We start from the raw sequence: 19,817 nt of genomic DNA, 5'->3' as shown, positions 1-19,817 counted from the left end.
GCCGCCAATGGGAGCCGACCGCCCCGTGCCGCCTCCCCGCGCTCGGCGCTCGGCTAGCGGGGCCTGGAGGACCGGAAGCGGCGTGAGTCGGCCGGCCGGCGGCGTGCGGTGTGGCGAGTGCCGGGCGGAGGTTGGGGGGCTGGGGTCGCGAGGTCGCCGCTCTTATCTCCGCCGGACGTTTCGCCCGGCCGCGTTTCTTCTCCGTTCAGCCTCGAGGCCCGTGAGGTGCCCTCATGGCGGCCATCTACTCCGGGGTTCACCTGAAGCTGAAGAGCGCCAGGACCCCATGGGAGGACAAACTGAAGCTCGCTCGCTTCGCGTGGGTTTCCCACCAGTGCTTTCTCCCCAACAAGGAGCAAGTAAGCGTGGTTTGGTAGCAAACGCGGGCAGAACCAGCGTCCCCAGCGGTGATGGGGACGGAGCTGATCTTGAAGGTCTTTACAACTTCGGTGATTCTGTGGTTGTATAAGTCACTAAACCCAGAGTTCGCTGCTTAGAGTGCTCCTGAGTGGTGGTGCGGGCCTGGCTCTACGTGTCCCATGTGCAGAGACTTGTCCTCTCCTTAATTTCTTTTTCCCCTTGGGCTGAAGTTCTGGTTTCCCTGTGTGAGGGCTGCCTCGTGCTGCCCCTCCAGCGCAGAAGCTCGGTGGGAACTGCGCTTTGCACCGCCTGAGAGCAGCTTGAATTCCTTTTATTTCGATTCCTTATAAATTATGGTGTAGCCCTACACCACATTTTGAAATCAGCATTTTAAGTCAGTAGTCTTCAGCCTCTTCCAATTTGTAGATCCAAATTCCTAGGCTTCGGTTTTGATGTAGTAAATTTAAACCTGCCAGGAAGAGGATATCAAAGTTACCCCATGTATTATCTGCGTTTGCAAGTCTGTGATTTAAAAGGTTACCTTTGTTCCTTAGTGTCACCCATTAGCATTGTTGTCTCAGTTGAAGAAGCTGATGAAAGGACTTCAAAGTGTTAACTGTCCCGTGAGCACAGAGCCAGCACTGGATTTAGAATTAAATGTCCTAGGATTTAGGTGGTGCCTGAAACCTTCAAAAATAGACTTTTCTGCCCATTCAAACCCTTTCTGCTTGGACATAGAGCTCTTCTCAGGGACTGAGTGCTGTAATTGTGATTAGATACTAGTTTTGTCATATTTTCACATTTGTGATATTTTTTTTTCTCCATTTGTTAACAGGTATTACTTGATTGGGTAAGCCATACATTGGTTTCATACTACAATAAGAAACTTGAACTGGAGGATGAAGTTGTTGAGAAGCTTTGGGCATATCTAGACAATGTTATCCGTAGTAGAAGGCTACAGAATCTTTTGAAGAGTGGGAAGACGATCACTCTCAGCTTTTCAATTGCACAGGTAATGAAAATGATGGGTATTTTGTAATGTACTGAATAGCAATGCCTGTCTCCTACAATATGTGACCTTTCCTCACGGGATAGAGTGTTACATGAAATAAATAATAATTAACCTGATGTTTTTTAGGACCTCTATTAAAAACTCTTCTATTTCTGTTCTGCAATATGGTTTGTATTTGTGTGGAACTAAGACTGAAAAAGGCAGGGGATTCTAATAATAACCTCCAAGTTAATCTGCTCCTCTGTCTTTCACGTCTTCAAACTGTCTGAGTGGGAACTGAATTAAGTATTTAATTCAGATAAGTAAAGGTTTGTTTCTGTATGGTTTTCTTGTATGTTATTTAATGTTTATATTACCATTTTGCCTAGGAGTCTTAGGAGTGATTTTCCCCTAAATGAGGGGCTCCTCTGTGCAATTGGCATGAGTACTTATGCACTGCTCTGTGCTGTTCAGCGGACCCAGTCTCAGATCTTGCAGCTTTTCATGATGAATCTGAATGAGTTGTCCTTATGATTTCCCCTTCCACTGGGGGCTTAGGGCCCTCTCTCACCGCAGTAGACCAGCTTGCAGTGCTGTCATGTCCCTGTCTGTGCCTCTCTGGGAGATCTATGTATGCCTACGGGAGCTTTAACCAGCATTCCTTGGTGTCTGTCTCACCTGTGTTGTGTTTCTGGCCCAGTTCTCCCCAGTTTCTCTTCACTGGAGGAACCTTGCCTGCTAGATATGTGAATCTGGATGCAGATTATTGTGCCGTGCTGTTTGTCTCACAGCTTTCCCAAATTAATTTTTAGTTTGTTCACTGTGAATTGCATTAAACCGAATTAGTGGTGGCATCAAATCATTATTGAACTTAATCACTTTGTTATTTTAGCCTCAGATGAAAATCTATGGAGGAGACTTCAGTTACAATTTAACTAAGTTCAGAATTGAACCAGAAAGTCTAACTTATTATTTCAGCGTCCTGGTTACAAAAATGATAGAACTCGTGGACGGCTGTTGGAGACAGTCAAAGTGGCTGAAAAAATGACCTCTTCAGTTGTACATTAGTTGGAAGGAAGCATGGGAAAGCAGTCGTTACCTGCTGGAATTGAGTTGTGAAGTACAGAAAATTGTTTGAATGAGAGGGGGAGTGGAGAAAGTGTACTGATTTAACCATGTGCTGAGTGTGAAGATGTCTGACTGAAGATTGGTTAAGAACTGTAGGCCAGGATGCTATTAAAACTATTTGGAAGTGAGAAAAGCGAGCAGATATAAAGGGGAACAAAGGAGAAAATGGGGAGATCAACACAAAGTTTAAGAAAAGAAAGGGAAATGGAAGTTCAAGTTAAACTTGTTTAAGTAAACTTAAGTAAAGTTATTTGGAATTGCGTATCTCTTAAAGAAAAGAGAAGACACTGCTTTAGTTTCCAGGTATTAGTACTGGAAGCTTTGGCTTCTATTGCAATGCAATGATGATATTTAGTCATAGACATTTTTGCTTGTGGTAGACTTCTTGAACCAAAGAAAGTGTGTTATGTATGCTTTTTTGTTTGTTTGTTTGGAACATAATTTGGGGGACTTAGCAAGAAGAGAGGAAATTTTCTCTCCCCTCTCTTTCTGCAGGATTCCTATTAGGATGAAATAATGTATAGCATAGTGTATGCTGTTTCTGGTAACATCTGTACTAAATGAGGGGTTCCTGTGTTGCAAACAAAGCTCACAGTTCTGGCCAGATGAGCTTCTACTCTGAGACCTCTATGAGAGGCCCAGCAGCAACTGTTGGCAAGTCCCTGTTCCTTTTTTCTTGCTTCCAGAGCTCACAGAAGAAGTTGTTGGTTTATTATGATGAGCTTTGTCTTTGTGTACAAAATTGATTGTTTTTTCTTTTTCTTTGAACATTCAGGTCATAAATGAAAGATTATCGGAGGCCTGCTCTCAAAAAAACCAGCAAAACCTTGGCTCGGTGCTGAGTTGCTCCAGCGGCATCCTTTCTACTCCTTCACTCTCCATCATTTACACAGCAAAGAGTGAGCTCTTAGTTGACCTCCTCAGCAAGCTCTCTGAGCTGGCATGTCAGCAGCTGGCTTCGGAAGATGCTGTGGGCTCCCAGTTGTTCAGCATCCTCCACCTTACCTTTGTACAGTACCTCCTGATCCAGAGGCAGCAAACCAACCCAAACCGTGTGTTTGGGCAGGTGACAAGCCACTTGTTCCAGCCATGTCTGCTACTGAGGCACTTGCTGACCACACGGAGCTGGAAACAGTCAGATGACAACCACGTGCGTCAGTATTTGAGCAGGGAAATCCGAAATCAAGTAGAGACATTGTTGCAGGCTGGATTATTCCAGCCTGAGCTCTTCACGTCCTACAAAGAGGAGTTGCTGCCAGAACGGGAACCTCAGGAGAAGAAGAAAGGAGCTTTGAAAAATCTCTTGCTTCCAGTAAACACTGTGCAGACCAAGTTGAGGAGTGGCTTTTGTGAGCCTGCCATTCATGGACCAGTTGTGGCTAGTGCAGTGTCCCTGCTATATAAACTCTTTCTGGACTCATACTGCAAGGCAGAAAACCACCTTGTGTGTTTCCACATGCTTACCAGGCTTTTTGACTGTCTCAGGCTCTCTGGCCTACAGCAGAGTGTGGGACAGGACACGCTTTCCCCTGCAGACTGGAGCACAGAGCTCCTTGCTTTGGAACAGCTTCTGAACTTGGTGCTTAACAATGATATCTATAACATTGCCAGTGACCGCATACGGCACAAGGAGGTACAGTTCGGGTTTTACTGCAAGCTGGCGCAGATGTTGTTGAGTCACTCCCAGGCTTCCATCCCAGCTTGGTTCAGGTGCCTCAAAGTTTTACTGTCATTAAACCACCTTATAATAGAGCCCGACCTGCTTGATTTAGTGGCCTCTGCTTGGGTTGATGCAAAGGTGTCTGAGCAACGTGCAAAGAAGCCCCAGGAGGCTCTGATCAACACCATGTTTCAGACATACTCCAAGCTGCGGCAGTTCCCACGACTTTTTGAGGAGGTTCTGACAGTCATTTGCTGGCCAGCTGTCGATGAGCTGAGGCTGCCTGTCTTGTCTGCTGGATTGACAGTGAAACTTCGCGAGTGCCTCCTTGAGCTGCCACCCAACCAGATTCTGGACATTGTGTGTCTCTTAGTGGAGAAATGCCAGCTCCTTATTCCTGCAGTTGAAAGGTCTGTTGACATGGCCTTGAAACTGATGTCCCTGAGCTCAGTGCTGCACGCTTTTCTGTTCAACATGAGGAGTTTAGATGATGTCACTCCTTCCCCTGTGGTTCTTCGTATGCAGAATCTGCTGGCCAAGATGCAACAAGAGGTAATTTGTCCGCTGATAGAGCTGCTGAAGGCTCCTAGGAGAGAGGAAGAAAAGTCAGACCTTTGGCTAAGAAAGGCCAGTGACTCTGCTCTCCTCCTTGTTTACACTTGGGTTGAGGTAGACACTTTGTTTAATATTAGCTGCTGTAAATATGTGTCTCCATCAGCTGAAACTGGTGGTGCTACTACTGCCTCTGCTGCAAAGCCCTGGGACATTTCGACTTTCATTCCTGGTGTAGAGGAGCAGTGTTGGGAGAGAGTCATGGAACTTGCAAGTAGTTTTACCTCCACTAGTAAATACTGCTTAGAACTGCTTGCACTTCAGAAAATGAAGATGATTCTAATGCAGACTCAAGCTGACGTACAGGCCCTTCAGCAAGCTGCAGCTTTCATCATAGAGTCTGGGAGAGCTAGCATGAGCAGAGGAGAATCTGAACCATGGGATGGAGATATCTGCGCAATAAATGATCTCACCTACCCCACGGCACACTGTCACCTCGTCATCTCCAACCTGACTATCCTGTTGCCATATATTTCCCTGAAAAATGTACAGGACATTGCAGATGTGCTTTTGGAGACGTTAGTATTGACCAGATCACAGGAAATTGCCACAGATCAGGAGCCTTCCATCAGCATTGGAAAGATCTGTCTCAGTTTGATGCACAGTTCCTTTCTCCCTGAGATGAAGGTTCTACATTGTGCTTTTCTGACCAGCCTTATTCATCAATTCGCGAAGGTGCTGCCCTCTGCTGCTCAGGATTCGGTAGATCAGCCGCTTCTGCAGCTGTCTGCAAATGATATCTCTTGGCATGAAGAAATCCTGGGTCCTTGCAAAACGACTGATGCACTGTCAGAAAACAAACAACCAAAAGATGAGCCCAGTTTATCTTGGAAAACTCTGGAGAAGGTTGCCCAGTGTATATTACTGTTAGCAAAAAATAGTTCCCCTGTCATCCTGAAGGAAAGTCAAGTAGAAAGCTGTCTGACTTTGCTGGAAATTACTTCTCTTCTGAAATTAGACAGTCTTCTTCCCTCTGACTGTATCCGGTGTTTTTTATTGTTGCTGTCCCTGATAGCAAATACCAGGACTAGTGCCTCCTGCAGCAAGCTGTTATCACTGAAGTTTTTAAGTACCTGCTTCCATCTCCTCAGATGTCTGCAAGCTGGCAGGAATGCCAGCTCTGTTTTTAAAGTTTTTCATGCCAGTGATATTCTTGAGGCCATCTTAACGTCCCAGCTTACAGCTAGTAAATCCTTTACTGATACTTTGACTGTTCCTGTTTGGACAGAATATCTCCAGGAAGTCCAAGCCTCTTTGGAACACTTTCTTCAGATGATTGTTGAAAGAAGGCAAAGTGTGAGGCTTAACTTGGAAAAGTTTGTCTCTTTCCTCTCAAGCTGCAAGCCAGATGTTGGTGCAGTGAAAAGCAAATGCAGGAAAAACTGGAATCCCGCAGCTGAGCAATTACTGCTCTTGTCATTCACCACACTGTGTCACGTCCTCACGCTCTATCTTCAGCAGCAACCAGAAAAGAAGCTGCAGTCTACAGACATACTGTCTGCTTTGTTGGAGCCAGTAGTTCAGCAGATGGGGAAAGCTATTGAGCATGGTCTTCAGAGTAACACCCCAAACCACCATTTGCCTGTAGCGTTTATACCATCTGTCATGACTCTTCTCAAGGCAGATTTGAGCCATGCTGTCAGAAAGGGCTGGCAAAAGAATCCTGAGGAGTCCTGTGCATTTTTGGAGCAATCACGTGTTAAACTGTACCAAAAGTTTTACTCTCAGATACTGAGAGAGCTGCCCTCTGCAGGAGGTCATCTGCAGTTCCTTCAGTCTGCCTTGCGGTTTTTAGCAGTCTTCTGCTCAGTGCCAGAGCTGTATCCTGGAAAAGAAAATGCAGTCACTGTTGTTTTTGCTATCCAAAAGCTTCTCACTGGTATGAAATCTCCCTTTCTTCGCTTCCCTCACTAATTTTGCATGGCAGAAGCAAGTTTAAAGCTGCTTATGTAAAATACACAGCTGTTAAAAAATTGTGTACCTGTTTATGTGAGTTAAAGCAGCAGGCTATCCTTTTTTAAAAATGCTTAATAGAAAAATTATCAGGAAGGCCATGTTGTAGTACCTGGACCACAACAGCCGTCTGATCTGATAAGGATCCTCTGGAAATTGTAAACACCTATGGCTTATTCATCTTTTAGTTCTTTATTGCATATTGCTCCGAAAGGGAGTATAGCTTATTTTAAAATGTTGTGGAGTTGAGTGCAGGGCACTGTGAGGGCGGGGATTTCATATTAGGACTAGGAACTATCAGGAGATGTCTATCATTATAACTTTTTTGCTGACTTCTCCTCAATCTGTGCCTAGCTTTCCTAGTGTTAGATTGCTGAAGTGCTTTAACCTGAGGAGATGATTAATCACTGTAAAAAGCTTTTTTTTCTCTCATTTTTTTTTTAATGAATAGATAAGGTATTACATAAATTGAAATATAGATTCCTGTTAAGGAAGACTTTTTTGTCATTGACACAAATCCAGTGGATACTTGTGGAACTGAGAAGCAAGCCTTCACAGTAGTCTAAAATGTAAACTCAGGACTGTCTATGTAGTAATAATTGAGCAAGTGAAGAGTATGACTGGTGATCAGCAGAGATCTGAACTTTCTCAGCTTAACGCCCTTGACTTATGATGGCTTTTTGCCCAACACTTGTAGTACAGCCTGACAGCTTGTGTAGCCCATTTTCTTGGCTTCTGCACAAGCTTTATTGTAGCATTTCCATGTTTCTGAGAGCTTTTTATCCGTATGGTGACTGCTCTGTAAACTCTAGGGTAGTGAATACTTGAGAACAGCAATTCATTGCAATAATGGTGGTGGTGGGGATAAAGGGAATACTTGGGGCCCATTAAAAATGGGTTGAAAAAGTACCCACATTGCTGTTTGAAGTTTTGATTCACCTTGTTTCTCCCTGTGGAAGTCCCTGTCTTAGAAACTGAAACTTGCTTGTTCAATGTGCAGGTCCTGCGATCACAATTCAGGTGGTTCAAAGTATAGAGGTGGAGCTGACAGAGGTGGTTGTACAGCTACTGGGAAACTGCTCTGCTGAAGAATTTTATGCCATAATGAGGCTTTTGCTGCAGGGACTTGAAATGAGGAACACTTGGCAACAGAAGGCTAAAGTAAGGAATGAGCTCAGTTTATTGTCAAGTTCTTTCTTCAGTTTTCTATAACTTGAAAAAATGTGTTAACTGGATGGCATCTGCTTAAATATTTTTTCCTCTTTCTGCTTTATGGTTTGGTCAAATTAATTTGTGTGGTTAAAGAGTTTGGTAACTGTGTTGAGGTATGTTATGGACGTAAACTGAGAGAGGTGGAAACTTACTGGAAAAACTTTCTGACCATTTTCATAGAACTATAGAATACTTTGGATTGGAAGGGTCTTTAAAGATCTTCTAGTTCCAACCCACTTCATGGGCAGGGCTGCCACCCACCAGCTCAGGCTGCCCAAAGCCCCATCTAACCTGGCCTTGAATGCCTCTAGGGATGGGGCATCCACAGCTTCTCTGGGCGTCCTGTTCTAGTACTTCACATTTCCCCCCTGTCATCTTACCTAAATCTCTCCTCTTTTAGTTTAAAACCATTCCCCTTGTCCTGTCATTATCCGTCCATGTAAAAAGTTGGTGTTTCTCCTGTTTATAAGCTCCCCTGAAGTACTGGAAGATTGCAATGTGGTCTCCCCAGAGCCTTCTTTTCTCTAAACTGAACAAGCTCAGCTTTCTCAACCTTTCTACATAGGAGGGGTGTTCCAGCCCTCTGATAATCTTCATGGCCCTTCTTTGGACCTTCCTACAGCTCATATCTTTTTTGTATCTGGGGCCCTGTACTCCTGATGGGGCCTCATGAGGGCAGAGTAGAAAGGGATAAAGCCCTCCCTCTCTCTTCTGGCCACTCTGGATGCAGCCCAGGATACTGTTGCCTTTCTGGGCTGCACACTGTTGGCTTATGACAAACTTGCCATCCACCAAGTTCTTCTCTGCAGGGCTGCTGTCTATGAATTCTTCTCCCAGTCTGTACACATATCTGGGATTGCTTCAACCCAAGTGCAGTACCTTGCACTTCACCCTGTTGAATCTCATTAGATTCACATAGGCCCGCTTCTCAGGTTTGTCCAGGTCCCTCTGGATGGCATCCCTTAGTTCTGTTGTGTCAACTGCACCACTCAGCTTTGTGTCGAGAGTACACTCAATCCCACTGTCTCTGTCATTGATAAAGAACACTTGTGTGTTGAAGAACACTTGTCCCAAGATGGACTCATGGAGGGCACCACTTGTGACTGGCCTCCAGCTAGACATAGAGCTGTTGACCACAAGCTTCTGGCTGCAACAATCCAATCTTTATCAACTGAGTAGTACAGCCTTCAAATCTATATCTCTACAATTTAGAGAGAAGGTGCGGGATGACGTCAAAGGCAGATGATATCAGGTGCCCTTCCTTTGTCTGCTACTACCATAATTTCATTAAAGGAGACTACTAGATTGATCAGGTATAATCTCCCTTTGTGAAGCTATGCTGGCTGTCTTGGATCACCTCTTCATCTTGTGTATGCCATTATCTCTCTTCTAGGAGGATCTGCTCCATGATTTTCCCAGACACAGATGTGAGGTTCACCAGCCAGTAGTTTCCTGGGTCTTCTTTTCTCCCTTTCTTAAAAATGGGAGTGATATTTCCTTTTTTCCAGTCACTGGGGACTTCACCTGGCAACCATGACTCCCAAATATGATGGAGAGTGACTTGGTGTCCTTATCAGCCAACTCCTTCAGGACTTTGGGATGCATGTCATCCAGACTCATATGGACTTGTTCACGTTCAGCCTCAACAGGTGGTCTTGAACTTGCTCTTTGCTTACATTAGAAAGGATTTTTCTCCTCCAGCTGCTGCCTAGAAGTTGAGGGACACAAGAAACTTGGGTAGCCTGACTGCCAGGAGTGACTGAGGCAAAGAACTCGTTGAGTCCCTCAGCCTTCTCCATGTCTGTTGTAACAAATTCTCCCTTGTCATTTATCAGAGACGGTATGCTCTCCTTGGACTGACTCTTCTGATCAGTGTACCTGTAGAATCCCTACTTGTTATTTTCTTCCTTGCTAAGTGTGGTTCCACTTTAACGACTCAGTAGCCTTAATTCCATGTATTGTCAACAGAAATCACGTCTGTGATGCTGAAGATTTCTGCCATGCTGAATCTTTTCTTTTACTTGCTGATTAGAGGTCTTCTAGAACAGGCATTTAGCAGTCCGTGAGGTTAACTACTGCTTGTCTGTGACTCTCCTTAACAGGTTTAAAGACATTATTTTTTAAAATGATAGTAGTTTTAAATAAAACAAAGGCTGCACTCATGCCTTTGGTATTTGTCTCTAAAATGACTTTTACTTTGTAATAGTAATATTACTACTCAAAAAATACTACTCGGTAGCTTTTTACTGTGCCTTTCTCCACAAAAGCTTAAGCAGCAGTGGTAACACATGGAATACTTCAGGCTAAAAAGCCAGCTGCACTCTCCATAGAAAACTCAGTGATTTGAGATGAAGACTTGAATTAAACTTAGGAGTTATCTGATTGTCTTTTTTCTCAGAAGTAGACATGAATATGCCACTTCAATTCTTGATGGCTGTTTGAAAGTACATCTGGAATTCCTGTTATATGCATGTGAGTCTACCCACCTGAGTGCATATAAACACTGGAATACATATGTAAGTGCTCCAAGGTTGATATACAGTGATAAGACAGTTTTGGTTTGTAGTATGTTTCTTTATTTGGTTTGTCAAAACCAGATTTCTTTTTTTACACAAACAAAAGTCTTGCTGTGAAATGCAGCATTCTTAGTATATCTTAGTATACCAGTGTCCCTATACTCCTCTGGCTTCCTTCTGCTATGTAGTGGCTGCTAAGAAAGACTTTCCTTTCTTAAAAATCACTTCAACCTTTTTGTACAGTAAGTTGATTCTAAATGTAGTAGGCTGTACATTTGGGCTTGTGCTGCTCAGCACACTGAATTTCATTGAGCTGGTAATTATTTTGCTATTTCCAGAGGGCTGTGCTGGTGGAAGGACTTTCATGTGTCAAGGCTCTGGTGATGCTCAAAACTGTCACAGCCCTTGAAAGAGTTCTTTTGTGCTTGAAAGGAACCAGTGCACCTTGTACCATGACTGATTGTCAATCTGCTTTCTGCAGGAAGTATTGTCAGCTATTACGCTAATCAAATTGTTGCTGAGCTGCCCATTAAGTGGAGACAAAGAGAAAGCTTTCTGGTTTGCCAGCCCACAGATAATCACAGCTTTAGCCGTAAGTATCTATTTATTGTAACTTCATTACCTATCCCTTTTATTTGTTGGAGTCCGTAGTAATTGCATCTGTAACATGCACAAAGGAATACTGGAACAAAAAAGTATTCGTACCACATTTGCTGGTACTGTCTTGTGTAAATCTTTTCTCACTGCTGTCTGGTAAACCTCCTCCTGTGTGTAAGTCATCCACTTCTTATTTTTAATAATTTTCCTGGGACTGCAGTGTGTAATCTGGAGCTTGGAAGATGCTTGTTAGGCTGCAGAGAGAGACTCTGGATCTCCTGTCCTCCTCCTTCCTGTATAAAGGAGGAGGAAACCATCAGCTGTATGTCACAGAAAAAGCTAACAGCAGCAAAACAAACGGACAAAAGAATGAATATGCTTATATTAAAAAATTCACTGATTTTAGAATAGGAAACTTAACTGACAGTAATAAAATTCAGGCTTTATGTCCTTGACTGTGCAGCATCCAAACCTAGTTATATAGGTATTTTTTCTTCTATGTAGATTATGTGTCTCTATCTGGACCACTATTTGTCAGATGCTGGCTCTACAGTGCTGGGAAACAGAACTTGCAATTTCTGCTCTTCCTCTGCATGCTTGCAGAAGAGAGAACTGGATCAATGCACTCATGTGAGGAAGTGTAAAGAAATGCTGGCTACTGTAGTGTAGAGTAGTCCACTTTATCAGGAGGCTGGGAAATAGTTACAATTCCACATTATAGCAGTGCTCACCTGAAAAACATCACATGCATCCTCTGTTCAGGATGCAGTTACAGCAAAATTGCTGAAAATGAAGGAGTCTCTCTGCAATCTAGCTTGCACCAGTCTAGTTCTAATGACTCAAGTCAAAGTACTGTGGTTCTCTGTTTTTTGAATGCTTATGAAAGGTGGTTGACACATTCTTTCTCTGTTTCTTGTGTAGCTGCAAACCAAAGAGGCCTGTCAGGACCAGTCATTGACTTCCAACATAGTCGTACCTATTCTAAAGACTGCAGCAGCTCTGCTAAGGCAAGGAGAAAGGGTTCTCTTGAATCCGCACCATGTGGCGTTGGCATTCAGCATCCTCCTAACAGTCCCTCTGGATCATCTGAAGATAGAGGACTATGGGAATGTCTTTCTGGGAGTCCATGAAGTGCTGTTTTCTATTGTGCAGTGTCACCCAAAGGTATATCTCTGAGGTGGTGGGAGAAGGAAGGAAAAAGCAGAAAGAACTAAGACAGAAGCTGATGATCAGAAACTTTTAAGAGTTGTCTTGGTATTATTTGTCCTGCTTGAGTGAAAGTGCTTTGTACCACTTTTCATGTAAGAACCTCAAAATCACATCACTTCAATTACTACTGTGCTGTCTTATGCTTGCTTTGTGAGCTGTCAGCAGCAGATTGCTTTTCCAGCAAGGTAATGTGCCTTTGCTAAAAGCCTGTGGTAAAAGCTGCCTATCCAGACTCTTTTCAGTGTTCCTGAACCCTGCATTCTCTGATTATGACTACACAGCTTCTCCACCAGCAAGTGCAAATTCCCTACGCATGGGAGTACAAATTCAAATGTTGCTTTACGGGAGATGGAGTAACTCTAATATGATGTTTGCTCATTATTTATATTTGAATATGCTCATGAGTGTAGACCTGCTCTAGGATTCTCATCTGCTGGAGTCTACTGATGAAGAATGTGAAGATAGTCTTTGCTCCTGATATCTGTATAAGCCACATAGTTTCCTTCTCAGGAGTTAATTTCCCTATTACTATGGAATGCTATACATATCTGTCCTTGCCACACGCTTTACCACATAATCACAGGTGTTTTTGCTTCATGTCTTTGCAGGTGATGTTGAAAGCTGCACCATCGTTTCTGAACAGTTTTCATCGTCTGGTTGCTTCTGTCATGGTTGAAGGACGTCAGAGAGGGGACAAAGGTGTCATATCTCTTCTACTTTCATACTGTATATGTACACTATAATTGTGTATATGCTGCGAGAGGAAATGCAGGACAGGGCAGTCTGGCAACAGATGAAAAGTCCTCTAAACCTACTCATGGCATTGAAACCATTAGCCCTGTCTGTCCTGTATGTAAATTTGAGGATTAGTTTTATAGTGTACTGCACATGTAAAGATAAATGGAGCTCCTGTGAAGCTGCATCCAGGCAGCTTTGGGGGAATAAGGTGTTCCTCGCTGTGTGGCAGGTGATCAGCGTGAAGTAAGACTTGCTTTACCCAATTTCTGCTCTTCCTAGTAAGTGATACAAACACTTCATAGGAAGGGGGCTGTGAACTCAGCTGATACATACTAGCACACCTGAATAAGAGTCCTGAACTGGTCCTGCTGAATGTAGCTTCTTGAGGCTGAAACTGTTTACTAAGGACCTGAATATTCAGCAGTTTATGTTAAGCGTGCAGCCAAGACATTCAAGTTACTGGGGCTGAGTATCTTAAAATTAAATAAAATATAGACACTTTACTGGAAGTTGTTGAAGAATTCACATTGACCATAAAGCATGAGCGTCAAAGTAACTTAGTGAAGGATGTTCACAGTCCTGTGTTTTTGTGCTGGCCAGAACACGAATACCCTGTCATTAATCATGGTAATGCTTTGAAGCAAATTGACTTGATGGCTGGCAACTTACCATGTCACAGCTCTCTACTGATGTCCTATAAGTTGTTCCATGTTCGGTTTTATCTCAGCTGATGTGTGTTGCCCACAACTATTTGTGTCTGTATGTTAATACTCATATATATGCATGATGTCTAGATTTCCCTTCTTCCTTGTTTGTACTGGTTCTTCTCATTCACTGCCTACTGAAAGAGTGAACTCTCAGGTGATCTCTCCAGTCTCACTTTAATATCTCCAGTGCTGTGGCTTCTGCTCTTATATTTCACCTAATAAATGTCATCAGAGAGCTTTCTTACTGTGCTATTTCTAAGAGATGTCTTCTGATTTTCTACCAGGTAGAGAATATCGCTTCCTAATCTCCTTATTTTCCCTGGTGTTTGCTGGGTTTGAATCATGGCAGGGACGATAGCTGCTGCTTTCAACTCTTCAGCATATCTGACAGATACCTCTTATATTGCAGTGTGTGTGGAGTTAGAATTAGTGTGCTCTTACAAATCTGCCATTGTAAGAGATGTATGTGGCGTGTTGTGAGGGTGTGGGGGGACCTCTGAGCTGTGGCTTTTCAAAAAAAGATAAAATGAATAAGCTGGCATTGGCTTTGTGCGTGAGTTTTTTTTTTTAAAGGCATTTTTTACACTTGAATAACAGATTGCAACTTGCTTTCTTTTTTAGGCAACACAGATGAATTTGAAGTTATACTGAAATGTGCACACCTTGTGGAACGGATGTATAGTCACATCGCTGCAAAAACAGAGGAATTCACTTTGTTTTCTGCTTTCATTGTGGCTCAGTATGTGACAGAACTGCAGAAGGTAACATGTTCTGTTTTGAAAGTGCCATGGTATTGGCATATGCCTTGTATGGATACAGTTCTGATCCAGACTTATTTTGAGCAAGAGTTCCTGAGAATCTTTCTTACCCAACTCCTAACAACTTTATAAAAGGGTGGGGTCTAGCTTCTCACAAGACCTACATTCAGATTGCTATTCTCTCCAACGTAATGAATTTAGATTTCACCAGGATTTGAATGCTCTGTGCATTGTCAGTACCTGCTAATTATTTGTGGCTCTAGTCTGGACATGGACAAAAATACAGAGATTAATTTTATTACATTTTTTTCTGTGGTAAGAAGACTATCTGATGCTATGACCACTTCAGGACTCATAAAAAAAACAAAGCATATTACTAAGGGCATATCCAAATGCCATTTGAACACTGACAGGCATGGGGCATCAACCATTTTGTTAGGAAAGCTGTTCCAGTGTTTTACCCCCCTCCCCCCACCATGATAGGAACTTTTTCCTAGTAGCTGAACCTCCTCTAAAACCTGATACCTCATCTGAACCTCACATTCTTTTGAAAGCCAGTTTTGCCATAAAAAAATTTATGGTCAGAGGACCTGCATGAGAGATGCCGTTTTTGTGCACAGTCCCTCAACGGGGAGCTTATGAACAGGAAGGCAACCAACTTTTTATGTGGGCAGGTAGTCGTAGGAGAAGGGAGAATGGCTTTAAATAAAAGGGGAGTTTTAGATTAGATGTTGGCGTAAATTTTTCACTTAGAGGGTGCTGAGGCACGGGCACAGGCTGCCCAGAGAAGCTGTGGATGCCCCATTCCTGGAGGCATTCAAGGTTAGATTGTATTGGGTCCTGGACAGCCTGATCTATTAGAAGATTTGGGGGGACTGAAACCAGATGATCTTTAAATTCCCTTCCAACCTAAGCCACTCTGTGAAAAAACTAGGGATGAATTAAGACTAGTTCTGTTCTATTGAACTAGCTCTGAGCTTCACTGAATTTTGTTCACCACTGGATGTAGAGCCTTTACTCAGAGTGAAGCCTGGCTTGAACTATCAAATGACCTTTCAGGTTAGAAACTTGAGTACAGTCTTGTGAGACTTCTAGGAAAGTTTTGTGTAAATCCTTTCGCTGATGAATGAGAAGTGGTGGATGATAGTTGAAGCTGCAGATTGGAATATATGCATGGAACCTATGGATGTGGAAAAGTGAATTTGTGTAGTGAACTACAGGAAGCTGTGACAAAGGAGTCTTTTCAGTCTCTGACAGAACAAGTAGGTGATGATTTGTTTCACCATTAAACTGGTGAGAATTGATGGATATCAGAGGAAATGGAGGACTCAGCATGCTAGTCTTGAAGAAATGCATAGATATATTTTATGTTGCTCTGCAGAGGGAGGGAAAAAAATACTTTAACTGTTTATCTCATCAAAGTCTATTTGAGTGGCTTTTAGCCTATGTCTGAAGACCTTGAGTGGTCTATGAAAGGTAAATGAGAAAAACATATTAAATTTAAGTTCTTATGTGGGTATCTGCACACTGACTTGAACCCTTTTAAAAATGTGCAAGCTAAAACTTACAATAGCTACTGGCCCAAACACTTTTTCCCAATATAGTTGTGTAGTAGTTCCCTCAGTGCTTCCTTTATACCAGGAAATAAATACCCTAGTGAATTGTTTTGCTATAACCTAAAATGTTTCCTTGCTAGAGTGGTTGGCATCAATAGCCACTTACACACCATTGACCATGCTTTTCCCTTTTTGTGTATAAACTCTTGCTTGAGTCAGCAACAGTGAAAAGCCTCTTCATGCTCTTAATGTCTCACATCAGGTGCTCTGTAATGCTTGACAAATTGCTTGTGCTAACTATATAGACCATAAAACACTTACAAGCGTAATTAACTGCCAGTTAGTAGTGGCATCTGTTTAAATCTTTGCTTCTGCTTCCCACAGCGTCATTGGAGGGTGTTTATAGGAAACTGCACTGCAAAGCAAGAATGGTCCAAATAAGCCATGGGTACAGCCTAATGATGTGAAGGATGTAAACTCTGGGGTACCTGCTTGTCCCAAGAAGCATGTCTCATCTACAGTGCCAGTATCTGTGGGTTTCCCTGTCCTCCTCAGCTCTAGGAAGGAAAAGATAAATCCAATGCATTCACTGGGAGCTGCAGTGCACAACTATTCTGTTATTTCTCTTTATCACACACTGAAGTAACATCCTTTACAAACCTCCTAGTAGATCAGCTGTCAAAATTTTGGATGTGCAAACTCTTCAGGGTCATAGATCAAAAGAAAGACATATGTGCTTTAATGCCCACTGTATGTTTTTTCCCAGCTATGTTGGCAGCTCTAATAAAATGTATTAGCTGTTTTGTGTTTAGGGCAGAAAGAGCAGGATCCTGTCACAGTGATTAGGAGTGCACTTCATTAGTGGAAAGTTTATTAGTTGCCTCAGGAAGAAAGAAGTCTGAATTTTAATGACAGCCTTTATGTAATTTTCATTAGGCCTGGAGTGCAGAGGCTTAGGTCTGGAGGCATAAAGCTAATTTTAGGATTCAGCAAAGATAAGATACAATTCTGTGGCAAAAATAATGTGGTTATACCAGAGGCCAGCACTGCAGAAGGCAGCGAGGCATTTAGCAAGTGATTTGTGAGCAACAGGACAAATTCCAGTTTGCCTGAAGCACCAGAGGGCTCTGGAGTTGTCCTCTTTGTAGTGCGTTGTTCTACTGGCTGTGGCGTTAAGCAGAAGGAACGTCAAAAGCAGGGCACTGAATCCTTGCATGTATTCCCACTTCTCCCTTCAGCTTCCTGCATGATGAGGTACTTGATTTCCAATATTAGATCAAGGAAATTCATGTGTCGCGAGCTTTTGGAAGACTCCTTTTATTAAAGCTTATATCTTGAAATCCTCAGATACAAATTGCTAGAGTATATCCAGTTGGTAAGTTATGGCTACCCAACATGAATCATAGAGTAGCCTAAAGTTGGTGCTTGTTTGATACTGGAATATACTAGCATACAGCCAATAAGATGTACGGAACCTATTGAAATATGTAATCCAGAGCAAATATTTTAGGGTTTTCTCATTACACTTTTTCTGCTGAGGAGTTTTCATATGATTCCAGAGGTGATCGATGTCTTTGCCGCTGCAGCAATGCATATAGTAGCAGTCGTATGCATTTTACTGCAAAGGGTATGCTTGTTCTGCAAAACATATTTGCAAAAATCAGGAAAATAGTGAATAAGATGACCCTTCAGATTGTATTTAATGGACTATTCCAGATGGTCAGATGCATTGAATAAGATGTTGTCAGCACTTAATGTACACCCACAGTGGGAGGGGTGTTTTCTTGCCTTTTTGTCCTTAAGTCTAATGCGTTTTTTTCCTCTTGTAGGTAACTTTGCACCCGGCTGTGAAGAAACATCTCACAGAGGGGATATATCACATCCTTGACCTTTGCATTGATCAGGACATCAAATTCTTAAATGCGTCGCTGCCAGCAGGTGTAAGGGAGGTCTTTAAGGATCTGTACAATGATTACAACCACTACCACAAAGCAAAAAAACAGGGGGAGGAAAAGTTCACTGCATGATAAATTCTGTCCAGTGCCACATAATCAGTTATGAAATGATCTTGCAATGTGCAGAAAATCCTGTTTTTTGTGACCAACCTTTGTAAGGGGGCATGAGGAGGGAAAATAGCCCCACTCTGTGCATGAGTGGCAGAACTGCTGCACCTGTGCAGGCCCCATGTGAACCTGCTGGGAGAATGCTGCAGACTGGCTGCAGATCTCAGGTTTCAGGCTTTGACACATCATGCAACTTTTCTGTGGAAGCAATAGTCTGGTGTAAAAGCCCGCGAGGGCTATAATTCACAAATACCGTAAGCAGAATTAAAGCAGTTAGAATACATATTTTTTATATGCTGTTACTTTACATTTTTGTACTGAAGAACTTTGTGAATGCTATATAGCTGTTGAAATACTGTGGAAATACATGTTTTCAAAATTCTTTACTGTATCTTCTTACTTGGTTGGTTTTGCGTTGAGTCCAGCCCTGAGCAGCCTTGTCTGACCTACTGAGATTCCTTCCCATTAGAATCACCTTGTGATCCTCTTGATAATCAGAAACACTGACAACTTAGGGCTTTGGTCAGTTTACTATCATAAAGCAGTTAACAGTTATCTGAGCTGTGGTGGCCCTCACTGTGCATTATTATCTTGTGACAAACTCTACATTTCAAGACCTATCTGAGACCTCTTTGGTCTAAGCTGAGCCCTGTTGCTTTGCTTTCACTCAATGATAAAAGCAGGCCCTTATTGCAACTCAGCTGACACTAATAAGCTGTCGTAAATTAATCATAATTGAGCTTGTAGGAAGATTTATCAAATAAATTTCATTAGCCAAACTACAGAATTTTATTACGTTGAAAATGGTGCAGACTAAAATCTGAACTTTTTCATAAAACAGGCTTCACATATGTATACAGCAAGAACTCATTACTCAGAACTTATAATCTCCCTTAGATTATAGGGTGGACAGGGGAGGAATGGAATGTACTTGGCTGGGCTGGGAATGTTCTTCATAGCAGCTCCTCTGGTGCTGGGCTTCGCATTTTTGTTTAGAAGTGCTGGTAACGTGCTGCTATTTTGGATGTTACTGAATGGTGCTTGCAAGCATTCAAGGCTTTCTCTCCAGGCTTCTTACTGGGAATGCAAGGAACACTATCTCTGGTCCAGAGGATGACATTTAGCTGGCACAGGAGGGTCTGTGTGGCAAAAATGGAGAACGTGAGCAGGGCTGAGGGGCAGCTGAAGGAGTTGGAAGGGCGGTTACTGCTGCATTAAACTCCTGGGGCTGTGGGACAGTAAAGTGGTTTCAGAAGGGAAATGTGTTTGAGCTGGGCTGAGCTGAACGGGCTCTGAGGGAGGAGGGCTGCTAGTAAAAAGGGGGTGGTTATGGACAGTGGGAGAGGATCTGGAAAGAGTGGTGAAAAAAAGGAGAACTGTGTTTCAAGCGGGGGAGGAAGGAAGTGAGGTAGCAGCTCTGGTTTGCAAGTGTCAGGGCTCCCTTGATGTAGCCATATGGTTGCAAGCCACGCATGCAACTTAAAAGCTCCTGAGTGCAGACCACAGAGTAAATAACATCTTACTCATCACTGTACAGGAGGTAAACTACTTGGTATCAGTTTTATTTCAGCAATATTAACTCTTCAATTATTCTAAATTCTATCTTGGCTTGGAAATGAAAATGTGTAACTGCCTTATGTGGGCACTGGTGACGAAAATAGCAGTCTTGCTATCAAAAGGACACAGGGCTTGAATGAATGCAAAATGGAAACCCTGCCACAATTAAACCTTTATTTCAAGTGTGCTATGTGATCACA

The 19,817-nt window shown here is 42.8% G+C and overlaps 1 protein-coding gene across 1 annotated transcript; it reads left to right on the top strand.

Moving 5' to 3' along the window:
- Nucleotides 1-43: 43 nt before the first annotated feature.
- Nucleotides 44-19,453, top strand: URB2 (URB2 ribosome biogenesis homolog). Its single transcript, XM_048935023.1, has 9 exons — nt 44-359; nt 1,196-1,372; nt 3,255-6,630; nt 7,705-7,865; nt 10,914-11,024; nt 11,951-12,193; nt 12,847-12,937; nt 14,305-14,444; nt 17,827-19,453. Exons 1-9 carry the CDS (start codon nt 234-236, stop codon nt 18,022-18,024), a joined length of 4,623 nt encoding a protein of 1,540 aa, XP_048790980.1. The 5' UTR covers nt 44-233; the 3' UTR covers nt 18,025-19,453.
- The last annotated feature ends 364 nt before the right edge of the window (nt 19,454-19,817 follow it).

This window comes from Lagopus muta, chromosome 2, assembly GCF_023343835.1.
Source record: "Lagopus muta isolate bLagMut1 chromosome 2, bLagMut1 primary, whole genome shotgun sequence".
NCBI lineage: Eukaryota > Metazoa > Chordata > Aves > Galliformes > Phasianidae > Lagopus > Lagopus muta.
This window is presented reverse-complemented; position numbering and strand designations above follow the sequence as displayed.